This window comes from Microtus ochrogaster, linkage group LG2 (genome assembly GCF_000317375.1).
Source record: "Microtus ochrogaster isolate Prairie Vole_2 linkage group LG2, MicOch1.0, whole genome shotgun sequence".
Classification (NCBI taxonomy): domain Eukaryota; kingdom Metazoa; phylum Chordata; class Mammalia; order Rodentia; family Cricetidae; genus Microtus; species Microtus ochrogaster.
The window spans coordinates 22,329,863-22,345,686 of record NC_022028.1 but is presented as its reverse complement, the minus strand read 5'-3'; the positions used below and the strand labels follow the sequence as shown (position 1 = coordinate 22,345,686).

The window sequence follows — 15,824 nt, the reverse complement described above, 5'->3', positions numbered from 1 at the left end:
ATAATTATATATTATGTAAATGTTATCTATTGTTACAGATATATAATTATATGCATAGTAATTATATATAACATATAATAAGATATATATAATTTAGTTTAGAGTGAAAGAATTGAACAACTAATTGAAGAAAAGGGAAACTTTTCAAAAACTGTACATACAAGTAGAATTCCTAAGATTCTAGATGGCATCACAGCTGGATGCAGACCACTTGAGAACCATGGCCCAAGCTGCTACCTTCCCAGAACTATGAGGAGATTATGCTTTCAACAGAGAAGTCAACCACTGCCAACATCTCTGAGAGGCAAGTGTGAAAACACAGGGGTTTACAGAAACACAGAGGCCTACCCCACCCCTCCATGGCAACGACAAACCCTTAGAAACGCTACCTCACAGAAAAGAAATGCATGGGCTATGGACTGATTGTCCAAGCCCTCACTTCCCCTGCTGGGCACACCATCCTACTAGAAGGCAATGGGCCACCCTTTTCCAAGTTCTGGAAGAAAATCCCAGTCTAGGATCCTAAATACCAGTAAGCCATGGATCAAATCAAAGGGCAGCTTAAACATACAATCATCTCCCTAAGTAGAAGCATCTCCCTTCAGTTCATCCTGGCTTAGGAAGCTACTTGGAAATGTACTCCAGCAAAAAGAAGGAGCAAAGCAAGTAAGAGCAACAAGAAACTCTAGGAGGCAGGATTCAGTCCAAGAGCAGGAAGAGAAATCTCCAGGGAATAGCTGTGTGCAGTCAGACCAGCAGGAAATCTTGGGGGTGGAGGGTAAGGACATAGGAATCCTGGAAATACATACAGATATGCATACATACACACATATGTAAACCTAAAGCATATAAAAATCATTTAAATACAGACAAAAGTGTAGCCTACAAATGGCCTCTGGAGGATGAGTCTGGACCAGGACACAGACACCACATCTCTGTGTGCTGTCTGCCTGGTTGAATGATTGGGCAGCATCTCTTGACCTTCCTAGAAAACCACATGCTCTCAGCCATCCTTTAGCTTTCTGTTTCTGTCTGGAAAGATCTGCTTCTGCACTCTAGGAGACAGCTAAGCCTCATGTGTACCAGGACACGGATACCAATGTGTTGCTCATATTTTCAGTGCCAGAACTGAGAATATGAGTTCTACAGATTTCTCAGCCAAAATATCTTGCAGGCAAAATTGACTGTAAGCGTCCTTGTAGAATATTCCAGTCACTGGGAAAACTGAGAGACTGGAACGTATCGAGTCAAATCAGTGATGGCTTAAGAAAACAAAAAAACAAACTCCACTTTGATATAAAGTTTACAATCTCTGTGCTTCTTGACACCCATGTTCACATCCAAGACCAAGTTGGCTGCCGGGGAGTCTGCCTGCCTCCGGACAGACCACAGCCTGCTATTCCAAAGCCACGTGTGCACAGCAGTTCCAGAGAGGCTGTTGTGGCAAGTTGCTCATTAGAACCCATGTCTGAAGTCCTGTCTTCAGGCTCACAGACTATCAACATTCATTTAACTCGATTCTTTTTACCTTTGGATCCCAAGCTCTTAATGTTCCAAGGAGAAGGCCATGGATTAATTTTTCTTTTATGTTTTTAAAATGCATTCAGAGTACAGATCTATGAAATCAGTTGCCTAAAATACCAAGTTCTTCTCTCTCTCCTCTCCTCTCTCTCCTCTCTCTCTCCTCTCTCTCCTCTCTCTCTCTCCTCTCTCTCTCTCTCTCTCTCTCTCTCTCTCTCTTGCCCCATTGTAATTCTTCCCTTGTCAGTTCATCTGATGTGTATCAGCCTTTAACTCTATGGAGATCTTCCTCCACATGGGTGGCAACAACGGGCGGCCCCCAGTGGAGAGAGTGCTGGCTGTCATTTTAAATGCCACAAAGGCCTTTCTAAATGGCTGAGAGTACTGTTCCCTTCAAACCATCCAGAGACATGACTAACACTGAAGTACCAGTGATTCCCATTTACTCTTCAGGTTTCCAACTGCTCCTGCCACTGGCAAGCGTTCCTTTCTAGTTGATTCCACAGCATGTAATTTTATGGAAAGGGCACTCACATGGCTTCTTCAGTGGTATTTTTGTACATCAGCATGATGGACGAGACTCACAGACAAAGCTGAGTCATCAAGGAAATGCACATCTCAAGGGCCTGCATCAAAACGACAAGTTTTGCCTCACAAGCAAAACATGGGCATCCCAGGGTAGAAAGACAGATCATCAGGGCTGTTAGACAAGCTGTCCCTGCAGCCGGAATTTTGACAACTCTTCCCCAAAACTTGATAGCCAATGTTTTTGAGCTGTGCTGACTGCTTTAGAGATGCTGCATGGTCCACGACAAAGAACACCTTAGCCTATCTCTTTTTTGCCTCCGCTCACCTAGGTACATGCTCAAAATACAAACCAAACACTGACTTCTACAAAGACATCCACAGGATGCAATGATCAGAAGAAACAGAGAGAGCAGAAAATACTGGCCGGCGTAGCTCCAAGCTTAAGCTTAGGCCCCAAAGAAGAGTGGCTACAGAGTCCGCAGAGGAAGTCAGAAGAGCAATGGCCACGGGGAAAAGCTTCAGCCTTGCCTTCAAAATCCAGAGAACTCCTTGATTTATTTTTCCAGATTCAGTCACCAGGTGATGTATGCCAAGATCCCAAGAGATGCCACCCTCCTGCCATGCCATGGCTTCTTTCTAGTTCGTGTTCTGGGGATTAGATTGGTAGGAATAGCACGGTTCCTAGATATTCGGTGCTTTTCACTTTCCCGTTCAGTAACAGCATGCTTCTGCAGCAGCTGTAGCCACATGCCTACAGTTTAACTACAACTAATCTCCACTTCAAAATTATGCAAAAGAACTATCCCTAAATGTTTCTGTTCTCTGGAATCCCCGAACTCTACCATACAGAACCCCTAAATCGCTCCAGCAGCACCCCTAGTTTGCTTAGTAACCCCTGCCTTGTCCTTCGGTCAAGGAGGTCTGTGACTGCTATGATTAAGATAATTCATGGCAGGACAGAGTGCTCTGACCTTTCTCTCTAGGGGTCCCAATTATGAGGCCAGAAATTTTGCAAACTGTCTTTATGAATAATATTACTCCATTCAGAGGCTTGGTGAACGGGACAGAGCCAGTGTGACGTGTTCTCCGCCTCCCTCCTTTCCAACCCTAAAGACATCCAAGGTCTCTACTCCTTTAAAAATGGGCTCTGAATGGGGGCTGGAGAGTTAGCTCAGTGGTTAAGAGCACTGCCTGCTGTTCCAAAGGTCCTGAGTTCAATTCCCAGCAACCACATGGTGGCTCACAACCATCTGTAGTAAGATCTGGTGCTCCCTTCTGGCCTGAAGATCAATGTATATCTAATGAATAAATAAATCTAAAAAAAAAAATGGGCTCTGAAGAGAGAATGAGGGAAAAAATGTAGAGAAAATGTAGGAGAAGAGGCGGTAACTCCTGACCAGATCTGGGAGTCTACTGATGGTGTCCGTGGTGTGTTGTCTCAGCGTGATTCCTCTGTCTGTAAACTCATGGTTTTAACGGAGGGTAGATAGTGTGTCAAAGAATGAGCTCTAAGCAGGGTTTCCTTAGTCCTGGAGAGGAGGTCAAGTCTTTTTGCAAAGTTTCTCTCCAAACAGCAAGTTTGCCATCCTGCTCAAGAGGGACTTTTGTCCCTACCCCTTTCAGTAGCTGTGAGTACTTAGCTTGGCTTTTCAAAACCAGAGGGAGGTGTGTGTGTGTGGGGGGGGTGTCTCTAAAAGAGTTGTCTTCTCTCCTCCTTGGGGAAGGGGATACCTTGAGGAAATAGCATGAGAAACGAAGGTCCCCTAAACCTCCCGGCAGCTTCTACTTCCCTTTGGGGTGTTGTTTTTTGAGCAGATCATACACAGGGAGTTGGCTGGTCTTTTGCACATTCCAGTTAGTGACACTTTGTGAACAGCTACTATGATGCTTAGGAAAATGTTATAGGGATGAATCCCTAAAGAAGAAGACTGGCCATCCCCTCCCTGGCACCGGGGACAGCTCTGGGCTCTGGAGGAGACAATCTCTGAAGGCAAGACTTCCAGCCCACTGCTCTTAGCAACTTCAAGGGCTATCATGAAAAATAACCACACCTGTTTGCTTATTAAAGGGAAAAGTACAGAAAGGAAAACCCCAAATGTCTTAAGTATTGAGCGCTGAAAGTCACTGGCGCTTGGGGACCCGCCACGTGGATGTTATTGATGCTCCTTTTGTGCCACTGCCTGGCATGGCCCAACACCAGTTTCCTGTTTGATGTATGTTTCTCATGTAACTCCATGGTACACAAATAAACTCTAGGTCTTTAGGAAAACCTCCCAAGACATCTGCGTCTCTGGGCTAGTCTCCCTCCACCCACTCACCCCCTACACACACTCTCTGCTCTTCTCTGAGGGCCCTGCTCTGTGTACCCAGACACGGCTCACCAGGGACCAGACCCTGTTTCTCTTACTGGTTCTGGAGCAGCAGACTACGGGAGGTAACAGAAAGGAAAAGGAGAGAAAAATCAGGGCAGCAGTCTCCCTATTGTTGGTTTCTATGGTTTCCACCATCCCTTGCTGTTGCTGGGCTCTAGGTTTGCCATTCTTTCCTGTGGCTGACCCTGACGTCCCTCACCTGAATACAGCCCTTGCACAGATGCTCCTCTGCGTGGACTGACTAAATGGATTGTTTCGTTCCCTGCCTGGGTTCCACTGATATGCTTTCCACACTCAGTGCTCGTACTCCGGATAAGTGGGTAAAAACCATTCCCAGACCGGTTTATGGTGTTTGGGCGGCATCTGTGGCAGAGCACAAAGAGCGCCTTGGTGGCGGGAGAGTGCTGGGGTCCATCCAGTAAGAATCTTCAGTGAAGCCTTTAGTGTCAACGTGGATGTGGCTTTTGCCACCTTAGGGATCCTTGAAGTTGACATCTTACTCCGGAACAAGATACCAGGCAGAGGATTTCTTCTGGTCAATGGCCTTTGTAGTGTGTGTATGCACATGTGTGTGTGCACGCACGTTTATGTGTGTGTGTGTTCCTCCTCCTTTGTTTCTTCCAGTGACAGGAGTTCCTGGGCAGCATATTCTGCTAGTAACTCTAGCTGCTGTGGTCACTCCAGTGTTGGCCGTGTGTCCCTCTCTCACCCCCCCCCCCTTCCAGCCCTCACTCTGTCGGTCTGAGAGTCTTGCTCATTTAGGTCATCACACCTATGCGTGTTTCAGATCCTAGCTTGGATCTGCACTGCACTGCTGCCTGGGGATAATGTGGCTGGTTTTCACATCTAATTTTTTCTCAGATGACGATGTCATTATTTCATAGCCCAGACATGTGTCCTCCCATCTTTCCATGAGAGGTCTTACACTATCAGAGAATGTTCACAGCACTAGGGAACCAGTGTCCCATCAGACCCAGATGCTAGCATAGCAGACAGATGTTTTCACGATGGCACAACAAAGACTCACAAGCAGAGTTAAGGTGTGATGCCTCTTACCCTCTTTTAAGAGGGAATCTGAAAACTGTAGACAAAATGGGTTGTCATGCACAAAAAACAATTGGTACAGTTACTATCTGGGAACAAAGACACTATGCATAGTCTGGCTTCACTTTATACAATTAGAAGATGCTTTCTTCTAGGTCTCCATACCCAGCATTCCTCTGACACACAGTGTCCAAGTCACCACCTGGCGTAAGGTCCTAGGTTCAATGGTCTCTCCCCCAGTTGTACTTTACCCAACTCACTCACACCTCTTTCCTTTGTGAGTTTTCCTAACACTCTACCCTGGAAAGTTTTTCCTAAAGTAGCACACCAAATTCATCATTCATAAAATCCATGGGCTCCAGATTCCTCATTCGCCATGCCTTTGAGAAGCAAACACATGTCGCCAGCTGTGTGGCTACATCCCCGAGGCTTTGTCCAGAGTGTTGATGACAGGTTCTCAGAGCTTTAAAAAGATTTCACGCTGTCGAATCACCCCAGGTGGTCAAGGCCACGGGGATAAAGAGAGCTTTGGATCTTTCTAGCTGTGGGTTCTGTAGGATTTGCTATGGGAACAATCTGCATTTCTTAGGAAAATGCTCAGAACTGTGCATCTGAGCTTTCCTAGACCAGGCTCCCATGGAGCCCCCAGAAAGTCAGTGATTGTTCCCCGATGCCCTTCACAGCCCAGCTTTGGGGCTGCAGGCTTAGCAAGGGAGAGTGAAATCTGTAATTACGGCAATAAGACAGTGCTGGGGAGAGGAGTTTTAAGCTTTTCAGACTTAAGGTTTCTCATTATATGGTCAGCGAGACAAGCTGGGGACGTCATAAAACTGGTGGATTATGGATCGCAGGGGACATCATTAGGCACTCAAGCACAGAGTGTGCAGGATGCTTGCAGATCAGTAAGAATAGTGGTTTTCAGCTTACAGTCATCCATCCATCCATCCATCCATCCATCCATCCATCCATCCATCCATCCATCCATCATCTGCTGCCATCCAGACGGTCAGGGGAAGTCCGAAGGCGAAGAGCAAGGCCAGACTCCCTGGTCATAGTGTTTGTAGCTCATCTCCTTCCGTTACCATCAGAAAAGTCATGATGCTGCCCCAAAATCAGGAGCCAAGGGACAGCTACAGTGAATCACAATGTCATTGCAGCAGAGGGTAGGGAAAAGCCGTGGGTCTCCAAACTCAACCATGCACTCTAGCTGGACCAAGCAGAGTGACCTCAAACATCAGATACACATAAACATTTCTCATAGATCCATGGGAGGGAACTTTGACCATTATTGCGACACATTAAATTCAGGGGTCTTAGGAGTTGAAGGTTTGTTCTTCTCTAACTTATAATCATTGTTCCAAGTCATTGCCCTTTGCTAAAAGAATCTAAAAGAAGACTCTGCATATGTATGAAGAGGTTGGAATGAGAAAATCCATTACTGGGATCCAATAATTCTCTCCCCCCCCCCATCTAAATGAGAGCAGGACTTGGTGTGTTCTAGGCATGGCTGGCATCTGCCATCACACCGAGCACTTTGGGGATGCTCATAAATATTTTAGATAGCAAACAAAGGGATGAGAAGGCAGGAAGAGGTAGACGAAGAACATTCTCAGGGGAAAGTAGGGAGTTCATGTTTGGTCCTCTGGATTCTTAGGTGTCCTTTGACACCCGCCAGTCAACAGAGAAATGCTGGTAGCCAGAGGGAGCCTTACCAGGATGCAGTGGATGCTTCCGAGAAAGTCTCTTTGAACAACAGGAATAGATGCCTAACGCTTCATGATACCATTGTTTTTTTTCCTGCACAAAAGGTACAGCTTCTCACATTAAGGGGAAAGTGCAATTTGTGGAGTAAAAAAAAAAAGAATGAAGGAAAACAATAAAAGCAAAGGGACCGGAGAGATGGTGCAGCAGCTGAGAGTTCATATTGCTTTGGCAGAAGACCTGCGTTCAGTACCCAGCATCCGTGTTGGGTACCACACGCACATGTAGAAACCCACATGCAGATACACATGAATAAGAGTGATTCAAAGCAAAAGCGAGACTCTAAAATAGTGGCTATGGGAATTAAAGCCAGGCAAACCCTGCCTCATTTGACAGATCCTGAAATTAACAAAGAAATCCTGCATGGCAGTTGTCCTGGAATGGTTTTCAGACCTTTGTTTGATGGCTATATGGAAGCTGTCTAGGATTCTGGATGGACTAGCCCACATCTACAAGTACCTGCACGCAGTCAGAAAGGAGCACTGTATTCCAGCACCAGTGAGCATGTTCTGTGGTCCATAAATGCCATTCCTAAGGCAGGATGCTCACAAAATAACTGTACGCACCATGGGATTCACAAGAGCGTGAGAAAGAGGCAAAAACAAAACAACCAAAAAAGGCAAAAAAACCAACAAACCAGAAGGAGACAGTTCAGAGTTAAATACATCCTGTATATATCCACCAAGGTGTCGGTCTGAAGAGTCAGAGAAAGCACAAAGACTGTATGAGATAATGCTAAGTTCAAGGCAGACTATAAAATACTAAAGACTCCCTAAGTATAAAAAAGAGAAAAGATTTATCTGAGGAGAAAAAAGGGCCAACAGGAAACACTCCAAATGGTGCTAGCTGGGCAGCGAGATGATGAGCCGGTTTTTTTTTAGGTTTGTTTTCTTAATGTAAAAACGGATGCCATTTTTGTGGGCTTTCAATACTAGAAACATAAATACCCTTTTTATCTAACAGCAATCCACTGGGCTTGCTGTTAATAAGCAATAATAAGCGATAAGAGATAATAATACTCTTATTATAGATATAAAAATATGAATGTTGAAGGAAATGTGAAAACCTATCCAAGACAGCATCAAGATTAAGTAGTTAAAAAAAAAAAATCTCAGGCGAGTACTCTGTCTGGTTTGGATCAGAGTCGGGGCATCTCATCAGGACAAAACGCTACTTTTCAATGTTGTGTCTCAACTCAAAGATCCCTTATTCTAAAACTAAGATGTTAAAATCAAATAGTATTTCCTTCTTCTCTCTTATAAAATCAGTATGTGGCGGGTAGGAGAAAGAGGAGGCCCAGGCAGGGAAAGTAATGATGAGAGCAGGGAGGTGGGGTACAGAGAACTCAGGGACCCACCTCCTCCAGGGTCTTGTTCGTGCAGTTCTTCCTGGCAGCCTCCTGGAGCTCCATCGCCTGCTGGATGTACATTTTCCCAGCCAAGATTTCATTTTCCAGCAGCGACAGCTCTTTCAAGGAAATGGGCCAATTCAGGCGCTCCAGGGCTTTGTTTAAAACTGCCTTGTTTTCCAAGTATTGTAGGGGCTTGATGGCATCCAACCTGAGAAACAAAGAAAGAAGGCAACAGAAATGAAAAGAAAAATGTATTCAGTTTCTCAATAAATCTCCTTAGACTCATCTGTTGACACGGACATCAGAAGTCCACCTCTCCAGCCCCCAAAGGTCCCACTTTTCAAGATTAGTTATAATTAGAAATAGTCCTTAGAATGGATGAAAAAACAAGCCTGGGCATTGTATGAAGCCATGTTGCTGTATGATGGGGGTCCCTCAATTACATCAGCTGGTGATACGGCCATCTTAGATTATGTTCACATGGGGGGGGGGGTTGGCCAACGGCCTACTGACCCATTTATCAGTTTGTACAGCTGGAGGTAAGTAATTATCACTCCCGGTGGTTTGTTTTGTTGTTATTGTTGTTTGGTTTTGTTCTTTGAGTCAAAAATCTTCTCATGTAGCCCAGGCTGGTCTCAAACCCATGAGTCTCCCCACCGCTAGGATTATGGGCAATTGCCATCACGCCCATCCAGCAGCCAATGGTGAGGACACGGGGAAGAGAGAACGGGAATGCTCGTGCCAAGACGGTGGGACTGTGAAGTAGTGTGGCTGCTGGCAGCAAGCCTGGAGCTTTCGCAAAAACTGAAGCAAGAATTACAGTGTGATAAACCTATATATGCTAGAGGAATAAAAGTGTGTTCATAGAGAAATGTCCGCTCATGTGAGCACAGTGGCGTTCTTCATAACAGCCAAAAAAAGCGGGAACTGACAGGTTCATCAGTGGGAGTAGATAATCAGTGGTGTGTGTGTGTGCGCGTGCACACGTATGCGTGTGTAAAAGATAACTTCCTTAGTGCATGCATATATGTATACATGTGCATATATATGCTACAACTTTCATGGGCTTTGGAAATATTAGAGTTATTAAATATTAAATATTAAGTACTAGAAGACAGAAACAATGCCACGTGTGTTCTTTCTTTCACACGATATATCATATGAGAGGTTCACAGAAACAGAGACTGGAGTTAGCGGCAGCTGGAGAAGAGAGCGATGGGGAACACCTGCTTCATGGGTACGTACGTAGAAGTCTTTTTCTGGGGTGGTGAATGTTTGGGGGGTTACACACTCTAAACACCACTGGACCCCATGCTTTAAAACGGCTAGCTTCAGTTACATGAATTTCAGTGGCATTTCGAAACTAAGGTGGAATGGAATTACTTACTTCTCTTTTTCCTCTTGGGACAGTGCTTGCCAGACAATTTTATTTAAGCGTCTGTTAAAAAAAATATAATAACAACAATTTAGGAGCAATAACTTGTTTTAAGTAAAAAAAAAATTAGTTGACCTCAGGCTCTGAGAGGGATGACAAAGGAAAGCCCAAGCCAGCTGCCAACTATTATTGGACCGCACCCCTGTCATCCACTTAAAGAGATTGCATAGACACATCTCCTCCTTAAGTCAGCATCTCCGAGGAAGCCTGGTGACTGGGTGGGAGTTGTGTCAAACACTAAGGAAGTCTTTGCTCTCAAGTAAAAGCTGCAAGCAAGCTGGTTCTTTCCATCTTTGCATTAGGAAGTTTCTCAGTGGTCGGCAAGATGGTACAGCAGAAAAGGAAGCTTGCTGCCAAATTTGATTTCCCAGGACCCACGTGGTCTTCCACACATGCATTGTTTGTTATGATACACACATACACACACACACACTCATGCATGCACACACTATTAATGCAATACAAATTACATTTAAAAAATAATTTAGGTGCTACAGTTTTCTTTCTAAGGCAAATGTAAGCACTCTTAGCTTGCCTTCTGCAGACGCTCTTCTGCCTGGATTCTGAGAGCAAAGGGGAGCTAACGGGACCATAAGCCGTACATTCAGAACCCATGCAGTCTAACCACCTTGTCTTCTGGGTGGCAGCGCAAAGATGGGCACACAAAACACCTCAAGCATCCACCTGGCTAGCTGCCAGTGGGGGAACTGAAGCCCCTCACTGACCATATCCTCACAGGGAAGCCACCTGACTGAGAGGAAAGGGAGATGAAGTACTGGCTCCTTTCAGTGGACCCAGCCCATTCTGTGACACTATGACATCACCTCGGGCTTTGTGGACAGCAGGGGACACAACACTGACTCCAAAGCTTGTGGAAGTGCTCCTCTGACCACTGAGGCCAGTTGGCACTAGCACAGTATGCAGAGAATACGCTTGGGGTGGACATGGGCCTGGAGGGGCTGGAAGGGCAAGACAGGGACCGCTCATATGGGAGAGGAGCCATAGCACTGGGGCCCAGACCTCCCATTCCCGGCTTAGACTTTGGACTAGAATGGAGTCAACCTTTCTGTCAACTCAGGTTGACAAGAGAATCCCCACCCCCTGCAGCCATGAGGACTCTGCAAAGACTTATGTGCATAGCATATATATTGTGTCTGGCACTGGCAAAGAAGTGATGGCAAAAAGTCAGGAAGAATGGGGCTAGAGAGGCAGCTCAGCCATTAAGAGCACTTGTTGCTCCTACAAAGGACCGCAGCTCTGTTCCCAGCCTCCACACGGTGGCTCACAACCATCCATAGCTTCATTTCCATAGAGTCTGATGCCTTCTTCTTGCCTCCACGGGCACCAGGCATACACATACACACATATTCAGGCAAAGCACTCAGAAAACAAAATAAAACAAATGGATCTCAACCACCATGAGCCAGGAAGAAAGAAGTAGGCCAGCTCGAGCTTTAGTCTTTCTCAAAGGTTTAGGACCTTTGGGTTCCATTAGGAAATTAGGTTTCTTTAGTCACTTGGCTCTTGTAACAACGATCAGGGCTTCTAAGACTGTTTGGTTTTCTGTGCTTTTCTTAAAATATCTCCAACACTCTCTTCAATCAGACTTGAAAGCAAACTCAGTGTAGTGCGGAAGCTGGGCAGGCAGAAGAGGGCTTCAGCACAACACAGACCTGGGGTCAAGCTTAGCCCCCAGCTCCACCTGGCTGCTATGTGATCCTGTTGGGCAGAATCCTTTGAAGCGCTGCTTTCTCAGGGATAAAAACAAGGCTAGCGGCATCCATCTGTGGCTTTGAGAGGACAAAGAAGAAATGTTTGTGAAGTACCAGGAGTACTTCAATGTTCCTCTCCTCTGGATGGATCAAAAGAAGGGTGAGCCTAGAGACACGGAGAGGCCATTGGTAGAGCAGGATTACTGGGTCCAGTTACCTAGCCTGAATTGAATTTGAACTCAATACTTCAGAAAATATTTCCCAGGGCCACATATTCAGAACACGTGTGCCCCCCCTTGTCCACATGTTTTGCAACATTTCAATGCTTTATTGAGTTGGTAGAGTGATTATGGCAAAGCCACCAAGAGTTTATGATGACCATTCTTCTGAGGCACCTGGAGGCCATTGAATGTGAGGGTCTTTCTGAAACTGGTCCAGCCCCCGAGTCCTGGCTGCTGGTTTGCATCCCTTGGATTGCTGTAGCTCTAGCTGTAGCAAGAAATGACTTGCCTACAACGCAAAGTTTAACTATTGGCACATCATAAACCTGGCCAGCAAGAAAGAGTAGACCTTAAACAGAGTCATCGAAGCCCGGCCCCAGAGCCAGACTAGAACTGAGATTTCTCCTGTGGATTTGAGGACTGGGATCTTGACTTTGGCGATCAAAAAAAAGCTGCAAGAAAAACGCTGCCTCTGAATATGAGCAGCCCTAGAAATATTCAAGCTTTTGTTCAGACACACAGAGCCCAGACTCTCGAAATCCTGGAACTGAAGGACACCCACCCACGGACACTGTTTCAAAAATAGCTCTTCTTTATATACCATCCTGTGAACTTCCATTTGCTTGGTCATCGCTAGCTTGAGTGGACTTATGGATGTATAAAATCATTTATTTTCAAAGTGATGATGGCTTACTTTGGAGGAAAAACATCATAGAGATATGGCAGCGGATGTGGGACAGGATACGTGCCCGTCACACCATGAGAAAGATGCACATGGGAAAACACATAAAAAAGGGAACTGGCATTTATAAAAACAAAATTCTTCAGTACTACTGAATTCAAAGGCTCAGTCCTGTATAATATTGCTATTATTACTACTACTGGACATAATATTAAATAATTTAACATACACACAAGACAATAAACCCAGTATTAGCTAAATGAATAAAAAATATTAAACATCAACTATACTAAAGCTAATGTCATTAATGTAAAGATTATTATTACTGAAAGTACAAGTTGAAGATCTCTTATCCATAAATGTTTGGGATTTTAGATTTTGAACCTATATTTGCATGTATGTAACAAAATATCTTAAGGATGGGACCCAAATCCAAACACAAAATTTACTTAGCTTTCCTATCTCCCTCACACGCACAAGCCCAGAAATAAATGTGTGCACAATTATTAGTGTATGCACCAACATGTTCACTGTGGTCTTTCCCATGAGATCAGGAACGGGATTTACTGTATGTGGCATCATTATGGGCACTTAAAAATGTTGGTGTCTAGAGCATCTGAGGTTGGGAACTCTTAGGTTTTGTTCAACTTGTAGCAACAATACTTCTCTAGCATGAGCAGAAGAGTTTTGGAGAGTTACTCGCAAGGACAGATCCCTCACTCTGTGTTTGGGCTTTCTTCTCAAGGGAGTGTGGTTCTGCCTGGGAATAGAGGCCTCCCTCCCTTCTGAGACCCTCAGGAAGAGGTGGACATGGTAGAAGGAGTCAAGGGGCTGCTGTGTTGCACACAGTCATAGTTATTTTAGGCTCAACAGATTCAGGGTGGGAAGCAGATCCACGCGGAATGCTTCTTTTGTGTGACCTGAACAACCCTCCCAACAGCCCTGTGCGTGGGTTCTGCAAATAAGTCATCTGCTCTCAATGCCTAGACGTAGGCATTGGTTTGGACTAAGGACAAAACGCGCAAGCACTGTCTGACCTCTAAGCTCTAGCCTGCGCCTCGGTACCCGATGTTTATAGGCCAAGTGATTACAGAACTCAGCTATCTGAATATTTCAAGCAAATTACATTAGAATTTGAATGGAATTTTATTGCATTTGAATACCCAAATCAAACTTGAACATTTTAATAATGAAACTGGAATTATATCAAATCTGAATGAATTTCAAATAGTCAGGTGCAGGGGCCTCTGCTAGACATACATGGGAGGGGAAACAAGGCTGGCCCAGTTGTAAACTAGTGGACCAGAATGTCAGTGAGCTCCAGTGGGCAGTGCACTAGCTGAGAGTGTGTGACAGGGTACAATAGGGGAGTAGCTAGAGGGGGGGGGTGTGGAGAGTCCTCTCTGAGGAGGCCGTTAGGAAGAAGGAGCAGTTGAGGGACAGCAGAATAGCAGTCCCTTAAAGGGAGGACTTCATGCAAGCTCCATTGAGAGGAGGAAGCTTAGGATAGGTCATCTTGCTACCAAGATAAAAATGAAGGACAGAAAGATGCGGAAAAACAGACAGAGCATCCCTAATCCAAAGACAGCCTAGATCCCAACCTTTGTGAGTTCCAATGTGACAAGTAGGAAATCTCATCTGTGCCATAAAACTTTTACTTCTGGCACGAAATTATTTCAAACAGTGAAAAAAAAATGTTTGGACTTGGGCCCAATTCCAAAGGCAACGCATTTCATGCATAGTCAAGTATTCAAAGATATGGAAGAAAACCTGAAATTCTCCTGACCCTTTTGTTCTGGCTAAGGGGTCACACCCTGTGCTGACAACTTTCTAAACACCACTGATGGGGCTCACATGGGGGGGGGAACCAGTCCTTCTAGGAGGGCAGTGAAAGAGTCTGACGCTAAGAAGACTGGTGAAGAAAGACCTTTCTGTGGATCGTCTGTGTGGGCAGGAGCCCGCCTCACCCTGAGTTATGATGGGTGGATTAGTGGGGACCTGGCCACATCACTAACCTCTAATCTCTATGTATCTTATTACTTATACTCTCATGTGTCGATAACTAAAACCCAACCATGAAGCTTCCAGAATCTAGACTAAGCTTTCCAAAGAAGCTGGGCACTTTCAAAAGTCCCTTAAGCATACACATTAAGGGTTAATTCTAGGCAGGTGTGCAGGGCATGGGAAAAGGTGACAGAGAGGCCACCTGTCCCTGAGGAAAGTCTCCACCTTTTGAACTGTTAGAGTATAGAATTCTCTCAGTAATCATCTTAATTATCTTATTGACATAAAACATGTAAAAAGTAATCTATATTATAGAGCTACCCCTCAGTGTTCGTGAGGAATTGGTTTCAAGATCCCCCTTTATGGGCTACAGATTTATCAGGGTCATGGACACTTTGTTCTTGCACGGCAACAGATACCGACAACAGCTATTGGATTTGCATGTAATCAAGGCAAACCCTCCCAGACACTGTAGGCCACATGTAGATGACTCCCAAGTCCCAAGATCGTGTAAATTCTGTGCATATACTTGCTTTGTATTTGGAGGAATGTAACAAGAAGCAGTCTGCCCACGTTCAGGTCAGACACCATTGGCCTTCCTGGTTATTTTTGCTCTGTGGAGGGCTGAGGAGAAGAAGTAGCTATGTCTTGACTGTGGCATTGTTAAGTTATTTTTCAAAGTGTTAGGGGCCGATGTGATCAAAGCTATTGCGGTAAGAGGAAAACTTGGAAGGTTTCTTGGAAACACAAGATTTCTACGGAGTGTACGATGGGAAGGTGGCTTGTTCCAAACTGTTGGAAAGATCAGCTCAGGAGCCTAACCCAGCACCCAGTAGGGCCACACATGAGCTAGTGCTTTGTGTGGATACTGGGCCATTTTAAAACTGCGATTTCAGACGAAACAATCTAAGCCAAAAAAAGAGAAAAAGAGCCAAAGCAAATTATCTTTCGAGAGCTTCAGGGAATAATACTCACTTTTCGTAGGATTTAATGGCCTGTTCCACGTTTTGCTTGTAGATATTGAATTTGACTCCTTGGGGGTTAATTAATATCATCTTATTGGTGTCATTGCACATATGTGCCAGAGGGGACACCTACACACAACGGAGACAGAAGGGAAAGTGTCACTCGATGGCTTCACGCGAGCTCTCAAATGTGTATTTATATGGGTACATGCCTTTCTGACTATAAAA

At 45.0% G+C, this 15,824-nt stretch overlaps 1 protein-coding gene across 1 annotated transcript in view; it reads right to left on the bottom strand.

Moving 5' to 3' along the window:
• Vwa3b (von Willebrand factor A domain containing 3B) overlaps positions 1-15,824 on the bottom strand; it is a 175,432-nt gene that overhangs the window by 19,669 nt on the left and 139,939 nt on the right. Inside the window, exons 20-22 of the mRNA XM_026785438.1 lie at positions 15,607-15,725; positions 9,965-10,015; positions 8,584-8,785 (exon numbers count right to left, since the gene is read on the bottom strand). Coding sequence (XP_026641239.1) covers positions 8,584-8,785; positions 9,965-10,015; positions 15,607-15,725 — 372 coding nt within the window. The remainder of the gene's footprint in view (positions 1-8,583; positions 8,786-9,964; positions 10,016-15,606; positions 15,726-15,824) is intronic.